Raw genomic sequence first — 21,775 nt, forward strand, 5'->3', positions numbered from 1 at the left:
TATTTTAAAATTAACCCCGTTAACTTCTTCTTTCTTTGTTCTTTCATTATTTTTTTCATACATGATTCATTTTCGTTTCCTTTTGGTCGAGGTCCTCCTTCTTTCTTATGGCTAATTTGGTCGAGGTCCTCCTTCTTTCCTGTGGCTAGTTTGGTTGAGGTATATTGTTGCGGTAGTGCGTTGACAATTCATGATTATCGTCATGGTTGATGTTACAGTATAGTGGCAGAGGTATATTTTTTTATGCAACTTTTGTACTAATAAACATACAAATTTTTAATCCGTGAGAATTATACGGATTTGACAATCTGTATAACCTAATTTTTTTTGAAAAATTAAAAAATTTTATTTTAATGTTATTTTTAATAAATTTAGTTATATTTTTTTATAATATTTGTGTAAATATTATAACATTTACTAGATTTCTGATTTTGGCCTTATTTGATCCATCCTATCACAATTGTTTTTTTTCATGGTGTTGCAACATGAAATATAAGGTGAACTAGGATTTGGGTGTTATGGAAAGTTATTTAGATGTTACATTTATATTTATATGTTTGTATATAGACAAATGGATCCGGGAAAATATTAAAGGGGAGTTGATTTTTTTATACACAATTATGTAATAAATTGTGAATTTCACACAAATATTTATTATTATTTTTATGTGTAAAACTAGAGATCAATTATGTAAACACTAACTTAATTAACACTATTTTGATATATCGACATACTTCGTTAGGGGTCGTTAGTTTGTCATTGAATTTTTTTAATGTTTTGTAAAGATGGATGAATATCAATGGATATATACAAAAACATAATGTCTGAAGAAATTAATATGTATGAAGACAATGGAGAGGAACTTGGTGTGTTTGAAAATATTGATTGTTCTTATGCCTTCAATATTTTTTAAGTATTGATATGATTTTGTATTTTGTTAAAATAAATGAACGTTCCTTGAAGTCTAAGTAAGTATTATCTCTTTTGTAGGTGCTTGTTATTCGTGATGACATTTTGCATTAGGAGCGCTGTGTTGCGCGTATGATATTGGTTTTGTGAGTGTGATAATGTGGTTTTGTGAGTGTGATAATGAGGTCAGACATAGATACAGGAAAGAGAGGAAGGAGCTCATATGTTTTAATTGGTTGTAACAGGACCATACAAGAAATATTTAGTACGAACAGTTGCTGACAATAAAAAATGTGAGTGTCTCTTTAAGTTGCGACACTAAGAGACTTCTTTCGCATCACCAATAACCTGTCTACCTAAGGCTCTCCCTAAAATTTTGCCTAAAGCCAGACGCAATCTTCTAATTCTAATCATAGTCTACAAATTTAAACACTAATAACAATTAATGTTATCATTCAAATAATAGTTGAATTTCATTTTTCATAAAAAAAAATCATTCTATTAATAAAAAAAATTAAATTAACATTAAATGATTAATCTAGCAAACTAAAATATATCGTCAAAATCAAACTACAATTTAATTTAAAATATTTTATAAATTACTATTTAATAATTCATAAATAAATATTTAATTATTTTATAAATAACTATTTTAATACTTTTATATATTCATAAATCAATGTAAAAATTCATTTTTTTATTTTTCATACTTCCAAACACTATTTATATAAATATTTAATATTATTAATGTAATAATATCTATACAAGTATATTAATAAAAACATTCGTCATATACAATATTACCTTTTTCTTTTGCTTAACTAAATTCTAAAATATATACATTATAAAAATTGGAATTTTTGTTATTTAAAATTTTTATAAATAACTATTTTAAATATAAAAAATAATTAAAATATTTATTTTAAAAATAATTAAATAACCAAAAAAATTATACATTCATTTTTAAATAAACAAAATTCATAAATAAATTATTCATTAAATAAAAAATTATTAAAAATCAACTTAAATAAAAAAATATAGTTAATTAAATAAATAAATATTTAAAATAAACAACAATAATTATTTCTAAAATAATTAAATAACAACAAAAATTAAAAATTAATTTTTAAATAAAGAAATTAATTAAATTAATAATTTATTAAATAATAAAAGAAATAAAAATAAACAAAAATATGGATTGAGAATTCGTATAATCTATATGAATTCTCAATTTGTATTAATGCAATCAAAATTAAACTGAGATACAGATACTTATGGCGACGAAAACGACGACAGCACCAACAAATTAGTAAAGATAAAAGGAGGAATGAATGGAGGGGACTCGCAGCGGCGCAAGAGGGAGAACGAAAAATGAAACACGAGCCAGGAGATGAATGTAGGGAGGAGAGTTGTATTTCAATTTTAATTATTGGGTGCATAAAAAGTTATTCCGGTGCAGTAAGAATAAGCCAAAATTATGGTATAAAAAAGAACCTAGCAAATTTATCCATTTGAACTAAAAACATATTGGTAAAAACAACATTATTTAAACTTTCAAGCTTTAGTTTATTAATTGCTTTTTCACACTATTTTTAAATAAAAGTGAAATCATTAAGCAAGATTTATTTTATGCATATCTGAATTTTGTATACAAGAAAATAGATCAATTCTCATAAGATTATCGCAATAAGATTTTAATGTATTATTTTTTAAAATGGATTTTAATATATTAGTAATCCTACGTAATTATTATTATTATTATATTATTGTTATTATTATTACTTTGTAATAAGAGAGGAAGAAGATTCCATAAGAAATTGATTGCTTAATAAAATTGTTTAAATGATATTCAAGATCTCTCGTTGAAGGTGGAGGGAGAAGTTGATCGACACCTTCAATGATAGGTTTTCATAATCTAATATTTATTTAAGGATATGGTGTTTACTTTATTAATTTGTTTTACTTGAATACAAGATCTTAATAAACCATGTCATATACCATGTGAAGATAATTTTGTTATTCTTTGCATGATGTGATACTTCGTAAATATATAATTTATAACTTCTGCATGTTCAATGGAGGATTGAAATCGGTGGTACGCGGTGATGTATCTATCATTGAATTTACATATAGAAATTTTGGGTTTTCGCGTATTAGGGTAAAAGATTTATAAGCTTCATTTGATGGGCTCATAAGAATTTTATGTAAGTATATAAATCGAAATAAAAAAATAAAAGCAATTAAAAACTTGGTTGTTTTGAAATTTTCAGGATCAACGTTAAACTTCTACATATTTGTTTAATGCTTAAAATAATTAGCTTAAGTTTAAAAAACAAGTAAAGACGTTCTACATACTAATACGTAAAGTTGACTCTTGAAACTACAGACATATTACCACCACCTTCTTTTAAATTGCTTTGAATTCAAATAACTTCGTTTGACGCTAGCATGCATTTACTATTAGATGTTGCACCCTAAAAGTAATTGATTTTTGTAGTCTATATTATATATATTCCATATTAAAGAAGGTAAAACAAAAACACAATTATTGGTTTTTTTTATTAATTATTAACAAAAGAATTCAACTATAAGATTAGACATAAACATTAGACCTTTTAGTTTAATTTATTATAAAAAATTATCTAATATAAAAGCTAACCACTTAAAATTATTTCAACTCAAAATCAATTTTAAATCTAAAATAAATTTCTCAACATATGACTAAATATGTAAACATTTAACCAAATTATGTTACTTTTACATGATTTTGAATTAATCAACATGAATCCAAATACAAGTTGCAACACTACAAAAATTACGGAATTACTAAATTTTGAATATTTTAATGTTGTTTGAATAAATTATGAATATTTTTATTTTAAGCAACAGATAAAAAAATACAATATATTGGTGAAAGTCCAATACATACATAATGTATCCTTCCAAGTACTAGGTAGCAGAGATCTGGCAATAGGACTTAGGAGTCAAATTGTGATAAATAAAAAATACATACAATATAGAAATGAAGTTAAATAATGTAAACGGTGATCTTGGAGCATCACATCTACTTTTATAACTTAAAATTTAGTAGGATGATTCAATTGATCATGATAGACTGGTTTATAATACAGAAAATTATCCTGAATAATATTGAATTCACAAACTAGTCTTTTATTTTATTTATGTTAGATTAGCTAAAGTAAAACTGGATTTAGATGATTTAAGATTTTAAATTTGAATATTATGGATATAAAAAAAAATACAACTGACAAAGAAGACTTTATTAAAAGTGATTATTGTCAAGATTTTTTTAACAAAAGATAATCATAGATAAAATTAATAGACATTTAAAAAAGAAGTAGAAACTAACCTTTTATTCAGTCTTGAGCAAGGTGTAGTGTGGTTTTAGTTTGACCTTTTCGTTATATTTAATTTTGGTGGCTTATTGAATAGCAAGATGATGACGCAACCCACCACAGGTGAGAGAGTTAGTCTCTGTTTTACCAAACCAAACTCCATTCTTGACACCTTCAAACCCAGCAATTGCATTGCAAAGGAAACCATAGCCTCAATTTTTCATTCATATTAATTAAGCCACCCATTTAATTATTATTTTTTCTTTTGTTTTTGGAGACTAAAGGCTATTGACCTCCTTGCGTGTGTGGCGAGACCATGATGCAATAATCACCATTCTATTCTCATCTTTGAAGAAAATTTATCATCGAGAATTTCAATCCTTTGCATAACGAATGAAGGCTTTTGATGGGGTACGGTGTTAGTTTATTTTTGGACTAATTCTCTTGCTTAGATTTGTATTTTTCTTTTCCTTACACTCATAATTTTTTTTTTGGTCTTAATGCTCTAACTCATAAGAAAAGTTTAACTTTGACTAATTTGAAATTAGAGATAAATAAGATCTAATTACGATACTATATTAAACAAAAAATAGTGTGCGTCAGATAAAATAATCACTCATTAATTAAGTAGATATACTTGTTTTTTTTTATTTTATAAACCAAATACAAGTATTAACCAATTTATAGCAACTCATATGCCCTCAATAACCAACTTGATCAATTGAATTAAACTTGTTGCTATATTTGGTTTAATATTTGCCATAACCAAACTCACATTTTAATTGTAGGTAAGCTATTCTTGTATATTTATGAATATAACAACGCTATTTTTAGGGGCAGTAAATTAAAAATATACATGTATAAAATAAAATAAAATAAAAAAGAAGAAAGAATTAAAGCAATTGTAGTAGAAAAACAAAATACATGATTCACAATTATTGTAGGCAAAATCTTCTCTCACTGTTCTAGTCAATGCTTTATGATTCCTCTTCGTTTTTCCGACCCTAAACTTAGGCACGCCTCCTAACTAACAGATTTATATTATACTGCTTCTTAATTAAACTATGAAATTTTTCTCTCTCTTATAACAACAAGTCAACAACAATCAACTTTAATTTGTAGGAATTTCTTAGTTTCATTAAATCCGAGATATATATTGGCTGGAGCAGCCAAAACTGCTTGATATAGTGGGACAAGATTTTTATATATGCATTTTATTAGTGCTAATTCATACTAGAACATGCATCTAAAATCTGATTATAACATAAACAACTAATGTTATTTTTGCATTGTGATGAGAATTTTATCCTGTAAACTTATTTTTTTATAGAAAATATTCAAAATGCATATTCATTTTATTTCAAACTCAATCTTAATCAAGTAAATTAATTTCATAAAACTAAGATATAATCTAATTAAAACAAGTTTGTAAATAGTTATTCAAACACACACTTTTAAAAATTTGACTGTCACATGGTGGTGTAAGTAGTTGAGGAGACATGATACATAGCCAATTATTTCCCAAGTTTGTGTAAGTAACATGCTGCAGCCAATTGAGGCAATTAATTGTGTTATTGTGAATTACTCCATTCCATTTTAATTATAAAACTTTTTTAATTAATTTATCTTCTTTAAGAAAAATATTTAAATTAATTAATTACATTAAATTTGTCAATTATTTATATTATAATTTCAAAACAGGTCTTGCTAACCAATATACTTCCGACATTGGTTAAGAAACTAAAAGGAAAAATGATTTATTATGTAAATCATAGGAGAATGTAAAAAAGATTCCAGTGTAATTTTTTGTCTTCCAATAAAAATATTTATATTTTAAATTTCTTAATCAATGTTCTTAGGATACTTGTTAGCATTTGTCTTCCAAATATTAATTTTTTATTATCTTTCTATTTACTTAATTGTTTCTCACTAATCACTAATATTTAGAGAGAGAATAATTAAGTAAGGGTATATGTGGAAAAAAAATAATTAATACATCTAGAAATTAAAAATGACATTATAAAAAGGGATAAATAATTTTTAAAAATATTCTTATAATTAAGGAAAGAGAGAGTATGTAGTACTCCTTTTTTTCCAATTATAATTATTTTCATCTGATATTTTAAACAAATTATAAAAATCAATAAATATATGAAAAAAAAATTTACAAAATTAACCTAATCATTATTAATTCATTTTTTGTTTTTTAGGTCATACATTAATATTATAATGGATATAAGTAAAAAAATAATTAATGTTACATTATTGAAAAACTAAAATAATAATTATTTTAAAATAAATTTTTTATTCTTTTGGACGTCAAGAAAAATGTAGGGTACGAGTTTAAATTTGAAAATCGAACAAACATAAGCCCCACATTATACCTAACACGCAAAACAGTTTAAATTATTGGAACATTTACACAGAACACCTATACAGGGAGAACATATTATATGTAAGGATCTACTATAAATCAAGTTTAATTATTGTGTTGAAGATCAGTAGCCAAATTAAAACTTAAAGTAAGTTGCTTGATCACTAGGATACAAAATTGAATTCTCTGGTCTTTATTATTGTATATATATCAGTAAAGTAAGCACGGGCCGCCCTAGTTAGGTATGAATATGAAGTCAGAAAAATCAAATAACAGCTCCTGCCGGCGATCATGGAACCATTTCCTTTCTGTAAATAGATCATTAACCACCTTGATGAATGACACTCAGATTGTATATATACTGGAAAAAATTAGGTATCCCAAAGGAACAGGCTCCTTAATTGTTCATTTTTTTATATAGATAACCACTCATTTTTATGCCCTAAATTTGAGATCTTATTTATGAAATATGATAATTTTGTATGTATCATGTTTTCCTTCTCTTGCACTTTTTTTCATGAAACTATGCATTTTCTTTATATATATATAATATTGAATTATTATATTTTTAATTAATTATTCAAAGAAGGGTTTTAGTTCTCTTAATTTCTTTAATCAATATTCAATTTTCTCCTATCAATAATAATAAAGTGAAATGGGTCAAGTTGGGTGTTTGGATGCTACAAGTTTTTAGCCTATTTTGCAAAAGTTAAAATATGCACTTGGCCTTTAGTATATTTAAAAACGTATTTTATTATAAAATCTTTTTAGATAGGTCGGTAAACATATTTTTGAATAGTCAAAAAAATTATATTTTTTTTGGTTTTTCACATGTATTTTCTTTTAAAGATAATTTTAATCAAAACACAATCATGTAAACACATCTCTCTTTCGATAGAAACTTAAATCTTGATTCATCTTATTAAGAGAGATATAGCTCCTTTTGTTAGTAATCTACATCTTTAACTTAAATAGGAAAATGAGTATAAATTTTAAAATATGCAATAATCATAAGATTGTATTATTTATATTTACTTAAATAAACTAGTTTGTTATGCCTAAAAAGACTTTTTTGACCTTACTTTTTTAAACTCTTTAAAATAAAAGCCAAACATATTTTCAAACAAACTCTATTATTAAAAGCAGCATTTTGTTTAGCATCAACCTTAAAACAAGAATATTTGAGGCAAATTTTAGAATTTAAGGTGATTCTCTCAGAGATTATATCTAGTAGGGTACTTTTAAGATTCTGATATTCAAGCCAATGTTATAAGAGAAGATGAAGTGTGTAAAATTAGAGAGCTATTTAAGCTTACTTATAGGACTCATATTAAGTCAGGGTAGTGTTTATTTTTTGATAATGCATGGGGTGCCTTAATTAATAATGTTCACGATCCCATGCATGTCTTAGTGAATAGTAGCAATGTTCTCGAGTCTTGAAGAGCGTTGGACTATATGATTTGTTGATTGAACTTAGTAGTAGCATTTGGCCACTGTGTTTATTTATTTACTTTAGAACTCTTTTTAAAAAAAAACGAGTATAACAAAAATGAGATTTTTAATAAGTGAATCTTAGCAGCTTCTCTTTCTTTACTCCAAATAGCAAATAGACAATGGCTTCTCACTTATGTATTGCTAAATATTTTTAGGGTTTTTTTTTGGTTGCTAAAATAGCTAAGGCTACACTTGTGCCACACTTGTGGATGTTTAAACTTTTATGTTTCGCCTATAGTATGGACATGGAGATAAATGGCTTAATAATGGTGTGTCAACAAAATAAAGTAAAATAAAAATACCTCTTTATTTTATATTTTCAAATTAAGCTGAACAATATTGTCAATATAAGCTGTACAGAGAACAAAATAACCTCTGAATTTACAACCTCTCAATCAAATTAGCTTATTTATGAAAGGGCAAAAATCATTCTGAATCTGTTTCAGGAAGATCCTAAAAGAACAAAGTAAAACAACATACTCCACCACACAGCTCAGCCAACTGACCTCCCTGTCCTTCAACAAATGCAATGCTCCTACAAATTTTTTGGAGCTGCGACACTCTATCCACATATAAAAGACTATTTAGTCTCAAAGATGGGTTATCAAAGGTTGGGAATTCATTCTTGCCTGATGAATGGAGAAGAACTCATTTCTGTACTGTAAAATGACTCTTCTGGGTTGATTTCATATACATCATCATCCTTCTCATCGTCCCATTTGATGATCTCCCTTATGTATTTGAATGCCTCATCCACTGACGAGCGATCCCAGCCTCGAGTTTGCCCCACAAACAACTTCTGGTTGGTTAGGGAATAATAAAGCTCCTTGAACCTCATAGCCACATAGTAATATGCTTGGTGTGCTAGGGCATGATTGTTGTGATGGGGTCTCACGGGACAAAAGTCTCCAAACCACTCACAAGTTGACAAAGGAACTTTATTTATCTTGTCTTCAAAGACATCATATTTATTTAGGAGAAGCACAAATGGGGTATCTTTGAAACAAGGATGCTTCACCAGACTCTCGAAAAGATCTTTGCTTGCCAGGAGTTTGTTACGAAGCTGACAGGTACTAGTAGGCCACATCTGGTCATAGTCACTCAGGGAAACACAAAATATGATTGCCCTCACATCTTCAAACATTTCCAACCACTTGCAACCGTCATGTAATCCCTTTGAATTTACGCGAATCAGTTGATATCTGAGTGAATGACAATGTCAAGGAGTGAAGAACAAGTTCAGAAGCTTCTGTAAAATAAGAGAAAAGGCGATGGAAGAGAATGATTTACTTGGTTAAGGGAGGAGGGTAATTGCTGTTTTCACTGTATATCTCAGACATGGGACTCCTATCATCAAATGAGAATTCCATGAAGGCAAGACCATTGCTCTGAGTGACTCCTTCAGCATATAATATATCCTTATCAGAAGGTTCATACTCATTGCTTGATATTTCTATTGCCTGTGCAGGATCAAATATCATTAGACACCTTGATAGCAGAAACACATAATGGAAGTCTATATTTAAACTTGTTTTTACAATATCAGCCAGAGAAATATGACAAATCAAAAGTACAAAAGCTAGAGAAATAAAATTATTAGTTAAAATATGATTATACGTATCATAATGTATTATTGCCTGTGCAAGATCACACATAATGGAAGTCCATATATCTTTAGGTTATTATTTAAATTATTAATCAGAGACAAATGACAAATCAAAAAGTACAAAAGCAAGAAAAATCAAATTAGAAGTTAGTAAAATCTGATTCTACTCCACCTAGGTACATATTATATTAGAAAAAAGTGAAAGACTAACATATATTTTATGAGCCAAATTTAGATAGACTACAAGACAGGAAGGAGTTATACAACATAAGATTGTGATCAAGTGCTAGGAAATATACAAGACAACACCACACAGAAATATACGAGACAATACCACTATATACTTATCAAGAAGACAAAATAGTAAATATGAAATAGTAGAGTTATACCCGATCCAAGAAATATTTAGCAACATCGGGAAGATTATGTAATTCCTTTCTTCTCTTGTATGTTTCCTGAACAGCAGGATCTCTCCAGATTTCATCTACCATAGGAGCATACTCACGTGTTGCAGCAGGGAAGAAGGCCTCCAAATCTCCCGTGGCCATAATATCCAGTAACCAGTCAGAAAAATGCTTGAATCTTTGATTGATAGAGTAAATGCTTGGCTTCTTTTCATCAGCTGCTGTTTCTGCTAAATTTATTTTACAATTAGATTCACTCACAGAACTCCATCCTTTCCAAAGACATTACAAAAATACTATTATCAAATTGTACCAGGTGAAAAAAATGATGTGGTATCGAGAATTGCTATTGCTAACTTGAAAATTGTTCCTTAAAAGGACAAATGATCAAATATATCAATTAAAACATAGTTGTATTGCCTTGTAGTAGTAGCAAATAATGGGCAAGGAAAAAGAACGCTTAACAAGATGTTAGGCAACCTGTTAAGCAGGTGTATGAAGGGAGGACCCATAGCAAGTATAAGCAGAAGCCAGAGCAACAACCAGAGCAGCCAGAACCAGGGTTAGGTAGCTGATTAAGATCAGTTACAGTTAATAGTTAGCATTGTAACTGTTTAGGACAGTTGAAGGTAGTTAGTTAGCTAGTCTTTAGCTATAAATAGAGACTAACTGCCTGGAATTACTCATTCTTGGGTAATCACGATGGTTGGTTAGGGAGGCTAGGCTCTGATCCCTAGTTGTACGTTTGTGCCACAAGATTAATAAAACAAGAGTTTTGGCTAGTTCTATCACTGCTATCAAAGCAAAATTTCGATCCAGAAACGTGAAGCTATTGATGGTTTCAACATGAGGAAGCATGGATGCACGTGTGGAATTTCTGGAACGGGGCTATGAAGGCATGATCAACACGCGTGAGGACGTCACGAGTCTGAAGCGATTCTTTGAAGATGAACGGATCAAGCAAGCAGAGCTGAAGGAACAATTAGCAGAGCTAATGGTGACGGTGTGGAACTCATTGAGCACCAATCATGGAAGCGGAAATCGCGACCATGCAGAACACCAGAATCACGATTATCGCGATCGCGATCAAGAGGTAAAGTGGCGCAAACTCGAGATTCCAATTTTTGACGGAGAAGATGCGTTTGGCTGGACAAATAAGGTGGAATGCTATTTCAAGATTAAAGGCATGGAGGAAGAAGATCGAATCCAGGCAGCCATGGTCGCAATGGAAGGGAAGGCATTAACCTGGTACCAGTGGTAGGAATTTTGCGCAAAAAACCCTAATTGGACCGATTTCAAACAAGTTGTGATTCAGCAATTTCAGCCTTCGATGAACCAAAGCCCCTATGAGCTACTACTCAGTCTGAAACACGAAGGAACAGTAGAAGAATATCGTGAAATGTTAGAATTATATGGAGGTCCGCTGAGAGGAACAAAACCTGAGTATTTGAAAGGGATATTTTTGAATGAGCTGAAAGAGGTGGTGAGGGCAGAGCTGAAGTTGCATCCAGTAAACTCTCTCCCTGAACTAATGGACTATGCACAACGGATAGATGAGAAAAATTCACTAATGGAAAAAGGTAATGCTGGAGGAAACAGAGGAGGTTTAACTAGAAGTTACAGTTCCTCAAGAATTGTAACATGGGATCCAGGAAACAAAGTCACCATGGCAAAAACAAGAGAGACGAGCTCGAGCTCAAAATCAAATAGTGTGAAGTCCATTGGAGCATACAGAGGTAGGCCTTTTAGGAGGCTTTCAAATGCTGAGTTCCAAGAGAGGACAGGAAAAGGACTTTGTTACCGTTGTGATGGAAAATTTAGCCTGGTCATACATGCCCCAATAAATAATTCCAAGTCCTTATTTTGGGAGAAGGACAAGATGAAGAAGACAAAAAAGAAGAGGAGGCAAGACATGAGAAACAGCTGCAGAGTATTCAGCTGTCCCTGTACAGCATGCCAGGATTGACTTCAAAACAATCCATCAGACTTTGGGGCAAAATTGATGAAAACAGAGTCATTGTATTGGTGGATTGTGGTGCCTCTCATAATTTCATTTCTGCTGTAGCAGTGAAACAACAGCAAATTCCAGTCACACCTACTAAACCATATACTGTGGAAGTAGGGGATGGACAAAAAATCAGGTGTGAAGGAGTTTGGAATAATGTAAAATTGCAGATCCAAGGAATGAAAATCCAGCAAGACTTATTTGTCTTTGAAATGATGGGAGTGGATGTGGTATTAGGGATGGAATGGTTGGCATCTCTAGGTGAGATAAGGGCTAATTTCAGAGAGTTAACTCTGAAGATAACTGCAACTGAAGGATCATTCACATTAAAGGGAGAGCCTGCAAGGGCTAGATCTGCTGCTTCGCTGAGATCCATTGTCAAGATCCTGCGAAATGAAGGAGAGGGATTCCTATTGTATTTTCAAGATATACAAGATGTAAAGGAAGCAAACTTGATGCCGACATGGATGGAAGGTATTCTTGAGGAATATAATGAGGTATTTCAGAACCCTGGTGGTCTTCCTCCTTCAAGGAGACAAGACCATAGGCATTGAATTAAAAAATGGAGCTGAAATCCCCAACATAAGGCCCTATAGGTACCCTCATTACCAGAAAAATGAAATTGAGAAGCTAGTTGATGGCATGCTGAATTCAGGGATTATTAGGCCCCGTATCAGCCCTTATGCAAGCCCTATTATACCAGTGAAAAAGAAAGATGGAGGATGGAGATTTTGTGTGGATTATAGGGATCTCAATAAAATAATTGTCCCCAATAAATTTCCTATACCTATTATCGATGAACAACTTGATGAATTAGCAGGTGCAGTAATCTTTACTAAACTGAATCTTAAATCCGGTTATCATCAAATAAGAATGAAGGAAGAAGATATCCCAAAATCTGGATTGAGAACCCATGAGGGTCATTATGAGTTTGTAGTAATGCCTTTTGGTCTCACGAAAGCCCCTTCCACGTTCCAAGCCTTAATGAATGAGGTATGTGGCCATACCTAAGGAAGTTTGCCCTGGTATTTTTTTATGATATCCTCATCTATAGCAGAAGAGGATCATAGAACTCATGTGAGAGCTGTCCTATCCCTATTGGCTGAGAAAAAATTGCTGGTCAACAAGAAAAAGTGCAGTTTCAGGCAGAGTCAATTAGAGTATTTGGGGCTCATAATTTCGGAGGAAGGTGTAGCTGCAGACCCCCAAAAACTAGAGGTCATGAGAAGCTGGCCTACTCCTAGCGATGTGAAATCCTTAAGGGGATTTCTGGGTCTCACAGGATATTACAGACGTTTCATTCAGAACTATGGTAGGATTGCAAGGCCTTTGTATAACTTGCTAAAGAAAGATGGTTTTAAATGGAATGAGGAGGCTAAGGAAGCTATCAGAAAATTGAAGATTGCAATGGCAGAAATTCCTGTTCTCGCTGTACCTGATTTTACTCGACCCTTCGTTGTGGAGACTGACGCGTCTTATAAGGGATTAGGGGCAATGCTGATGCAGCAGGGGAGACCATTGGCTTTTCTAAGTCAAACTCTCTCCGATAGGGCTCAGAAAAAAGTCAGTTTATGAGAGAGAACTCATGGCTATTGTGTTGGCAGTACAGAAATGAAGACACTACTTAATAGGCTACAAATTCACTATATTGACAGATCAGAAAATTCTGAAGTTTTTAACTGATCAGAGATTACTTGGAGAGGATCAGTTTAAATGGACTTCAACGCTAATGGGGTTTGATTTTGATATAGTGTATAAGCCAGGATGTGAGAATAGGACAGTGGATGCATTGTCTAGAAGAATGACATATTCGGCCATTTCAATGATCAGATTTTCTGATAAGGAACAGTGGGAGTCTGAAGTTTTGGCTGACCCGAAACTGAAGAAAATTATGCAGGATTTACTGGTAAATGGATCTGCACATTCAGGATATTCCTTACAAGATAAGAAATTATGGTACAAAGGCAAGTTAGTAATTTCTAAAACATCTCACAAGGTACAAACACTTATGACAGAGTGTCACAGCTCTGTTGTAGGGGTCATTCAGGGTTTTTCAGAACATTTAAAAGGATAACAGCCTCAGTTTATTGGGAGGGTATGAGGCAAGACATATTACGGTTTGTGGCTGCATGTGAAACATGCCAACAGAATAAATATCAGGCCCTATCCCTGGCTGGTTTGTTGCAACCTCTTCCTAACCCTACACAGGTTTGGTCTGATATATCTATGGATTTCATAGAAGGACTACCGAGAGCACAAGGGAAAAACGCAATTCTGGTTGTGGTAGACAGATTGACCAAGTATGCTCATTTTATCCCCATTAGTCACCCCTTCACTGCAAAGGACATAGCTGATCTATTTGTCCAAGAGGTTGTGAAATTGCAAGGGTTTCCAAACACCATCATTTTTGGCCGGGATAAAATATTTCTGAGTCAATTTTGGAGGGAATTATTCAAATCTGCTGGAAATTAATTGAAATTTAGTTCAGCATATCACCCTCAAATGGATGGCCAGATTGAGGTGGTCAATAGAGGAGTAGAAACATACTTAAGGTGTGTTACAGGGGAAAAACCAAAGCACTGGCCTTCCTGCTTAAGTTGGGCAGAATTTTGGTTTAATTCTAACTATAATTGTTCATCTAAGCTCACTCATAGAATGGCAGAGGCAAATAGAGCTTTTGCACATTTTCGTTAATCCATGAACAGGATCATTTCAGGGCTCTCTATGGGCAAGACCCACCTCAATTGCGTAAAGGCACCACTGTTTCATCAGCAGTAGAGGAGGTCAACAGACTGACCCAAGATAGGGACTCTTTGTTGGACCAACTCCAAACTAATTTGCTTAAGGCTCAGGACCAGATGCAAGCCTATGCCAATAAGCACCATAGTGAAGTTAACTTGGTTGTGGATGATTGGGTTTACCTGAAATTACAGCCATATCGGTTGACATCTTTGGCTAAAAAGTTGAATAAGAAATTAAGCCCTAGATTTTATGGACCATATCAGATTTCTAAGGTCATTGGTAAAGTGGCCTATCAGCTCAACCAACCACCTGAGAGTAAAGTACATCCAGTCTTTCATGTGTCTCTATTAAAGAAAGCCATTGCTCCTGCGGTGAAACCCCAACCCTTGCCTCCTCTGCTGACTGATGAGCTGGAACTAAGGGTAGAGCCTCTAGCTGTAAAGGCTGTCAGAAACCTGTTAGGTTACCGATTACGCAAGTGTATGAAGGAAGGACAAATGACAAGTATAAGAGGAAGTCAGAGCAGCAGCCAGAACCTGGATTAGGTATCTGACTAAGATCAGTTACAGTTAGTAGTTAGCTTTGTAACTGTTAGTAGTTAGCCTTGTAACTGTTCAAGTTAGTTAAAGGCAGTTAGTTAGTTAGCCTTGTAACCATTCAAGTCAGTTAAAGGCAGTTAGTTAGTTAGCAGTCAGCTATAAATAGAGTTGGACTGCCTAGAATTAGGGGGAGGAATAATCACGGTGATTGGTTAGGGAGGCTAGGCTCCAATCCATAATGGTGCATTTGTACTGCAAGAGTAATAAAACAAGATATTGGCCTGGTACCATCAAAACCATCCTGCAGGCACAGCTGAAGTGCTCATCCAATGGAAAGATTTACCTGACTTTGAAGCCACATGGGAATCGGTTGTTGTTATGAAGCAACAATTTCTTGCATATCACCTTAAGGACAAGGTTGCTCTATTGGCGGGGAGTATTGTTAAGCTACCTGTTAAGCAAGTGTATGAAGGGAGGACCCATGGCAAGTATAAGCAGAAGCCAGAGCAGCTGCCAGAACCAGGGTTAGGTAGCTGATTAAGATCAGTTACAGTTAGTAGTTAGCCTTGTAACTGTTTAGGACAGTTAAAGGTAGTTAGTTAGCTAGTCTTTAGCTATAAATAGAGACTAATTGCCTGGAATTACTCATTCTTGGGTAATCACGGTGGTTGGTTAGGGAGGCTAGGCTCTGATCCCTAGTCATACGTTTGTCCCACAAGATTAATAAAATGAGAGTTTTGGCTAGTTCTATCACAAGACAACAAGTAACCATTGAAAATGACCTTATTTAAATGGTTTAATTGAAAATTCGGTTTTTGATAGATACCCCAATGGTGTCAATTGATCCATGTTATTGACCCTTGGAGTGAGATGAGCCTTGGTGGTAGTTGTTATTATTAGTTTAGATTATTTTTATTATAAAAATGTTTAATATTGTCAGACAAAATATCAAACGAAGTTAAATTTGAAGAAGCTTAACATCTTAATAACAAATAATGAGTTTGTTACATATTGGAACAAAATTGCAGACAGCATTTGGTATATCTCTACAAAATCAAAGAAATTGTTATCCAAAAATTACCTTTATGGGTTGGCAAATAAGGGCAACATAAAGCAATTATTTTGTTCCCTACTCCCCAAAAAGGACTACAAGTTCTTCATTAAATGTTCCAATTGGACAACAATTTGAGACAAACCATGAAGAAAGAATGACAAATAAATTGATATAGTGAGCGTATATACAACAAAAACCCACTAGGTGAGTGAGAGTAAGAAATACACTGAGCAAATGCATAAGCTACAAGCATTATTGAATTATAAAGCATTAAGCATCACTTTGTATGTATTTAATAGAACAAAAGAAATATAAGTAAAGAAAATATATAGAACAAATGTGATAAGCTTCAGAATTTTTTTATTTGTTTCATGAGCCCTTACAGAAAAATCAATATTTAGTTTCTTGATAATAATAACAAATGCCACGAAATAGTAGAAAGCCAGTGGCACTTCAACTTAAAGAGAAACGTTCCCATCAGACTGTCAAAGAGGAAGAAAGGGAAGGAAAGTAAAATTATACCTTGTCCAGATCCTTCACCTTCTAATGAAGTAGATTCTCTCTCTGCCAGAGCTTCCTCTTCAAACTGCTCTCGTCCTTCAAGCAGAATGCTGAGATACTTGTACATATTGCTTTGAATCATAAGCTTGATGTTTTGTGATTCTTCTGCAGAAAACTTGTTTCCATATAAAAACTTGGCCTGTTCCACAGATAGAGAAAATGAAAGCATTAAAAATTAGAAATGATAAAATACAAAAAAAAAAATAATAATAATCAGTACCACACCATTAACAGTTTAACACCAGGTAAATAGATAAATAACCATTGCAAGATGTCAAAATGAAGATGTGCCATAACTACAATAAAGCCTGTTCCCACTAAAAATATGTCATAACCATGTAAACTAAAATAACACAGTTTTCAAAAAATATCTTCTGCCATATGTACACTGAAAAAGCCATCCATAATGAGCATATGAGAAAACACTAGACTAAAAACAAAGGTACAGATGGGTTTCCATTATCCATCAGTCTAAGACATACACATTTGAATGCGTCTAACTTCTCGTTTAAATATACATCTAACTTCTAAGTATGTATGTATTGTGCAAACATACATAAATGGTATGCATTAGCACATTTTATGAATGTGACAAGCACATGGAACATTCATACACAGAACTATTGGTATATGCATGCATGCACGTATCATCCATAAAACAAATATCTATACAACATATATTTGTGATAGTGTGGATGAGCACATGTATATATCTAAAATCCTAAGAAAATAATCTACTGTATAATTATATAATATAACTAGCAGCCCACCAGCATCCATTGCATTACGAACCAAGCACATAAACTGTGACTCTACACTAAAGTCCTTTGTCAGGCAAAGAGGGAAAGCCAAAGATATTGATCACAAACCGCCAGACTAAAGTTAATAAGAACAGAAAGGTATGAATATGTGCAGCTATGAGACAGAGGATGAGAAAGATGGAAGAAGTGAAAGAGAAAGGAAAAAAAAAAAACATACCTGTTTGAATAGAGTAGCTGTTCCAGATCCTTCCATACCAAACAACAAAAGTTTCTGAACTCTACCATGCTCCAAATATTCAGGCACAGATCTTGTTGAATAGTTAGTAGAATTATCTTTGACCCCAGGAGGATTAGTAGGAGGTACAGGCAATGACAATAATGAACAAATGAAACGAGTGGATGCCTGCCTACCATAAACCAAACTAATATTGTATAAAAAACCAAATCAAGACATACACTTTTAAGCTCAAATAGAACAAAAGATATATGTTATTATCAGATAAGAGAGAACCTTTCCCCATATGTTTCCCTTAATATTATTTTGCCCTTCTTCCTCATAAGATCCATCTTCATAAACCCAGAAATGGGTATCTCGTGGACATTGAACATTTGCTAGCTGAAATGATATCCACCAAGTCACAAATAAATCATTGATGAGATGATAAAGGCAACAAATTACAAATAGATAAACAAAACATAATTTGCAGCCTTCCAATGCAGTTAGACATAGAGACCAAAAGTGAAACATGAGAGCTTAATGGTATATGATTGCAGCAAATATCATATCTACAGGAACGAGAAAGACAAGATTCAAGATTTCATTCACTTGAGATGGTCTAAAAGCATTAAAAAGAGGAAGCTGTCTACTGAAAAGTCCTTGCAGTCCTCCTTTCAAGACAAGCTTCATAAGATCTTAAGTTACTTTGGCAAGCATTGTTCTTTAAAAGTTACAAAGATGTGCAGAATAAGAAACAAACATCAAAGAAATGATAAGTGAGCACGAAAAGAAAGAACTTAAGTGAAAACAGACATTTTAAATACAAATTATAGGTATACCATAACAAAAAAAATAAAAATAAAAATTGAAGGACCATCATAAAAACCATGAATGAATTCTTTATGCATCGAATCTAAGGGACTCATAAACCATGTTAAACTTGATTGTTGATTGTGAACAAGTAGAAATTATGGTTGTGTTAAAAATTTTAGAGCAAATTACAGCAACACCCCCTGAGCTTTTATCAAATTACACATAACCCCACCCTTTTTGATTTTCCTATAATAACAGCCCGTTAAGTTTGAAAACACCACATTAGCATCCCTTTATATGTTTGAAAACATTACAGTGACCCTCCCTCAACACCCCCTCAAATCTTACACTAACATCCCCTACAAGGGAGGTGAATGTAATGGTTAAAAATGCAGGGGATGCTTGTGTAATTACACAAAACCCAAAGGGTGTTGCTGTAATTTGCTTAAAATTTTAAGAATTTAACCGAATGCATGTGATGCTAGACTTATAGTACCATTTTAGTAATCAGGTAGCTTAAATGTTTGAAATATTGCCTCTTAATTTAATGGGGAACTGCTTAGAAAAAAAATTAATGTGCGTCCAGGGTTAATATACATGATCTTTTTCGTTGATAAAACTTTACCCTGCACAGGTAGTAGTTTATGTAATGCTTTTTTCTTAATATTGATAGTATTTGGTAAGAATTTGATAATAACAAGCAAAATCCAAACACTTAAATGCTTATAAACAGAAATGGCCACAAGTTGACTGATAATAATTAATAACATGGGTCTGTATTCATTTGTGTTTTTCCCTTATAAAACCAATTGTCTATAAACTCGTGAAACACTCTACAACAATCAATATTCAGTCAGTAGGGTTCCCACATGGTAATTCACACACAACCTTAGTTGAAGCCCAAACATAGAAAACCTTGACGCTCAGCTAAGGAATTTGGTATCTAATCTTCCAAACATAGAAAACCTTGACGCATTCTAGCCTTCTAGTACATTCACTGACTTCCATGTTTTACTATTTCATTCAGAATCTAATCTTCCAAACACAGATGAAAGTAGAAGCATGATTATTTATTTGATTACCTTTAACATTCTAAGCTCAATCTTTGTTATTTCACGGCCATTCATGTAGACTCTAGTATTCCCATTGCTCGCGTCCGTCTGAAGCTTGCCTCCAATATTTAGCTTCGAACTTATTATTTTATCGGGCTTTTCTCCCTCCTGAAATCAATCCATCACATCCAAATTCAGCAAAACAATAATAAAGCAAAATCCAAAAACAGTAGTTCCTATATTTTCCAAAGACTGACAAACACAAATACACACAAAATACTACATATTGAAACATTCAACTTGATATATTTTTTCCATTTTCACCTTGCCCCAAAGTCCAGAGTCCTTATCATACCAATACCTCCCAGGCTTCAACTTCTGAGGAGGGATAGGGCAGCCCAGAATCTCAGCCAACTCCTCTTGTCTTAACTGCCTGCCATTCACAACAAGCTGCTCCGGCCGAAGCTGATTCGCAGGACACTCCTTTTCAGCCCTCATTATCTGATTAATCTCCAAAGAACTACACACTTTCGACAACATTCTGGAACACTTCCCCAAAGTCGACCTCTTCGACTCATCAATTGGCTTCCCAATGCAACTCACGCATTTCCTTCCCTCAGGCATAGACCCCATCGCTTTCAGCACACAGTTACTGCAATACCTTGAATCACACACCAAACACGCTTCCTTCTCCTTCAACCTGTTGCCATTCCCGCATCTGCTACAAATCCACCGCTTCTTATTCCGTGACGGTGACGCGGTCACCGGCGATCCCACCGGCTCCGTCGCCACAGACCGCGGCGACGGATAATCGTCGCCGTCGTCGTCCTCCGAGTCCCTCGGAGTGTGAAACGTCACCGTTATCGGCCGTTTGCCAGCTCCGGTTCCGCTCCGCGGCACTGGAGCCGAATTCGGAGGCGTCTGCGGCGCAGACGCCTCCGAAGCGGAACTCGCGCCGTCGTCGGCGTCGTTGTTCACCTCTCCAGAGAAATCAGAGCGGTAAGCCACCTCGCCGCTGCGGGAATCGAACTGCGACTGCGTCCTGGAAACAGACGACGACCTCCGGCTCTCGGCCGGACTCCTCGGCGGCGGCGCGCTGTCGAAGCCGCCGTTGCGGACGCGGCTGAACCGCGGATGCATCGGCATGGCGACCGGAATCGAGGTCGCCGCGTTGTGATCGGAGACGATCGAAGCCGTACGAATGGGAACGGCGGCGCCACCGGCTGCGGCGGTGGCGGCTCCAATTTCGAGCGGATCAACCTTGGGAACGTCGTAGGGAACCGGAGGACCTTCGTACTCGATGGCGATGGAGTAATCGAGGTGTTCCTCGTCGGGAAGCGGGGCGCCAGCGGGGAGCATGCGGCGGAGGACGTGCTCCCATGATTTGTAGTCTTCGGACGCCATTTTAGGGTTTTGATGGCGAGAAAAGTGGGTAAGAGTTCGAAGGAATCAACGAAAAGGTTTCATAGTCTTTTGGTTTGGATCAGAGAGAGAGAAAGGTGTAAGAGTGTCTCCTCTCAGTGTTGAGTTGTCAGCTGCAGCAGTTGGCAGATAGAAAGTAAACGGAGCCATTTAACGGCAGACTCTGTCTCTCTTCGATAACGGTTCCCGATTCCGTTATGTTTGACGTCATCGTGATTTCATATATGCATTTTTAATACTTATTTATGGCATAGGCATTGCCTTAGTCGCACACTTGATTCTATTCATCAAAACAAAAATTCTTTAATTCTTTATTGTTCCTTTCAATAAAAAAATTATAAAAGAGATTAAAAATTAATAATCATAATTAATATATATATTGAATTTTTTCTACAGAAATATAAGTGTATTGGACATGATATATATATATTGAAAGGTTAATTGTAAACATATCATCTAAATATTA

The 21,775-nt window shown here is 33.7% G+C and overlaps 1 protein-coding gene across 2 annotated transcripts; it reads right to left on the minus strand.

Moving 5' to 3' along the window:
- Nucleotides 1-8,416: 8,416 nt before the first annotated feature.
- Nucleotides 8,417-21,455, minus strand: LOC114418708 (extra-large guanine nucleotide-binding protein 3-like). Of its 2 annotated transcripts, none has more exons than XM_028384176.1 (8): nt 20,212-21,455; nt 19,918-20,055; nt 18,317-18,421; nt 18,023-18,208; nt 17,006-17,183; nt 10,129-10,373; nt 9,424-9,593; nt 8,417-9,335 (listed from the first exon to the last, which is right to left on the minus strand). In XM_028384176.1, exons 1-8 carry the CDS (start codon nt 21,289-21,291, stop codon nt 8,753-8,755), a joined length of 2,685 nt encoding a protein of 894 aa, XP_028239977.1. In that variant the 5' UTR covers nt 21,292-21,455; the 3' UTR covers nt 8,417-8,752. The 2 variants fall into 2 exon arrangements, with proteins under 2 accessions (XP_028239977.1, XP_028239978.1); XM_028384177.1 differs by having other exon boundaries at nt 10,129-10,370; nt 20,212-21,454.
- Nucleotides 21,456-21,775: the final 320 nt, after the last annotated feature.

The sequence above is a fragment of the Glycine soja genome, chromosome 7 (assembly GCF_004193775.1).
Source record: "Glycine soja cultivar W05 chromosome 7, ASM419377v2, whole genome shotgun sequence".
NCBI lineage: Eukaryota > Viridiplantae > Streptophyta > Magnoliopsida > Fabales > Fabaceae > Glycine > Glycine soja.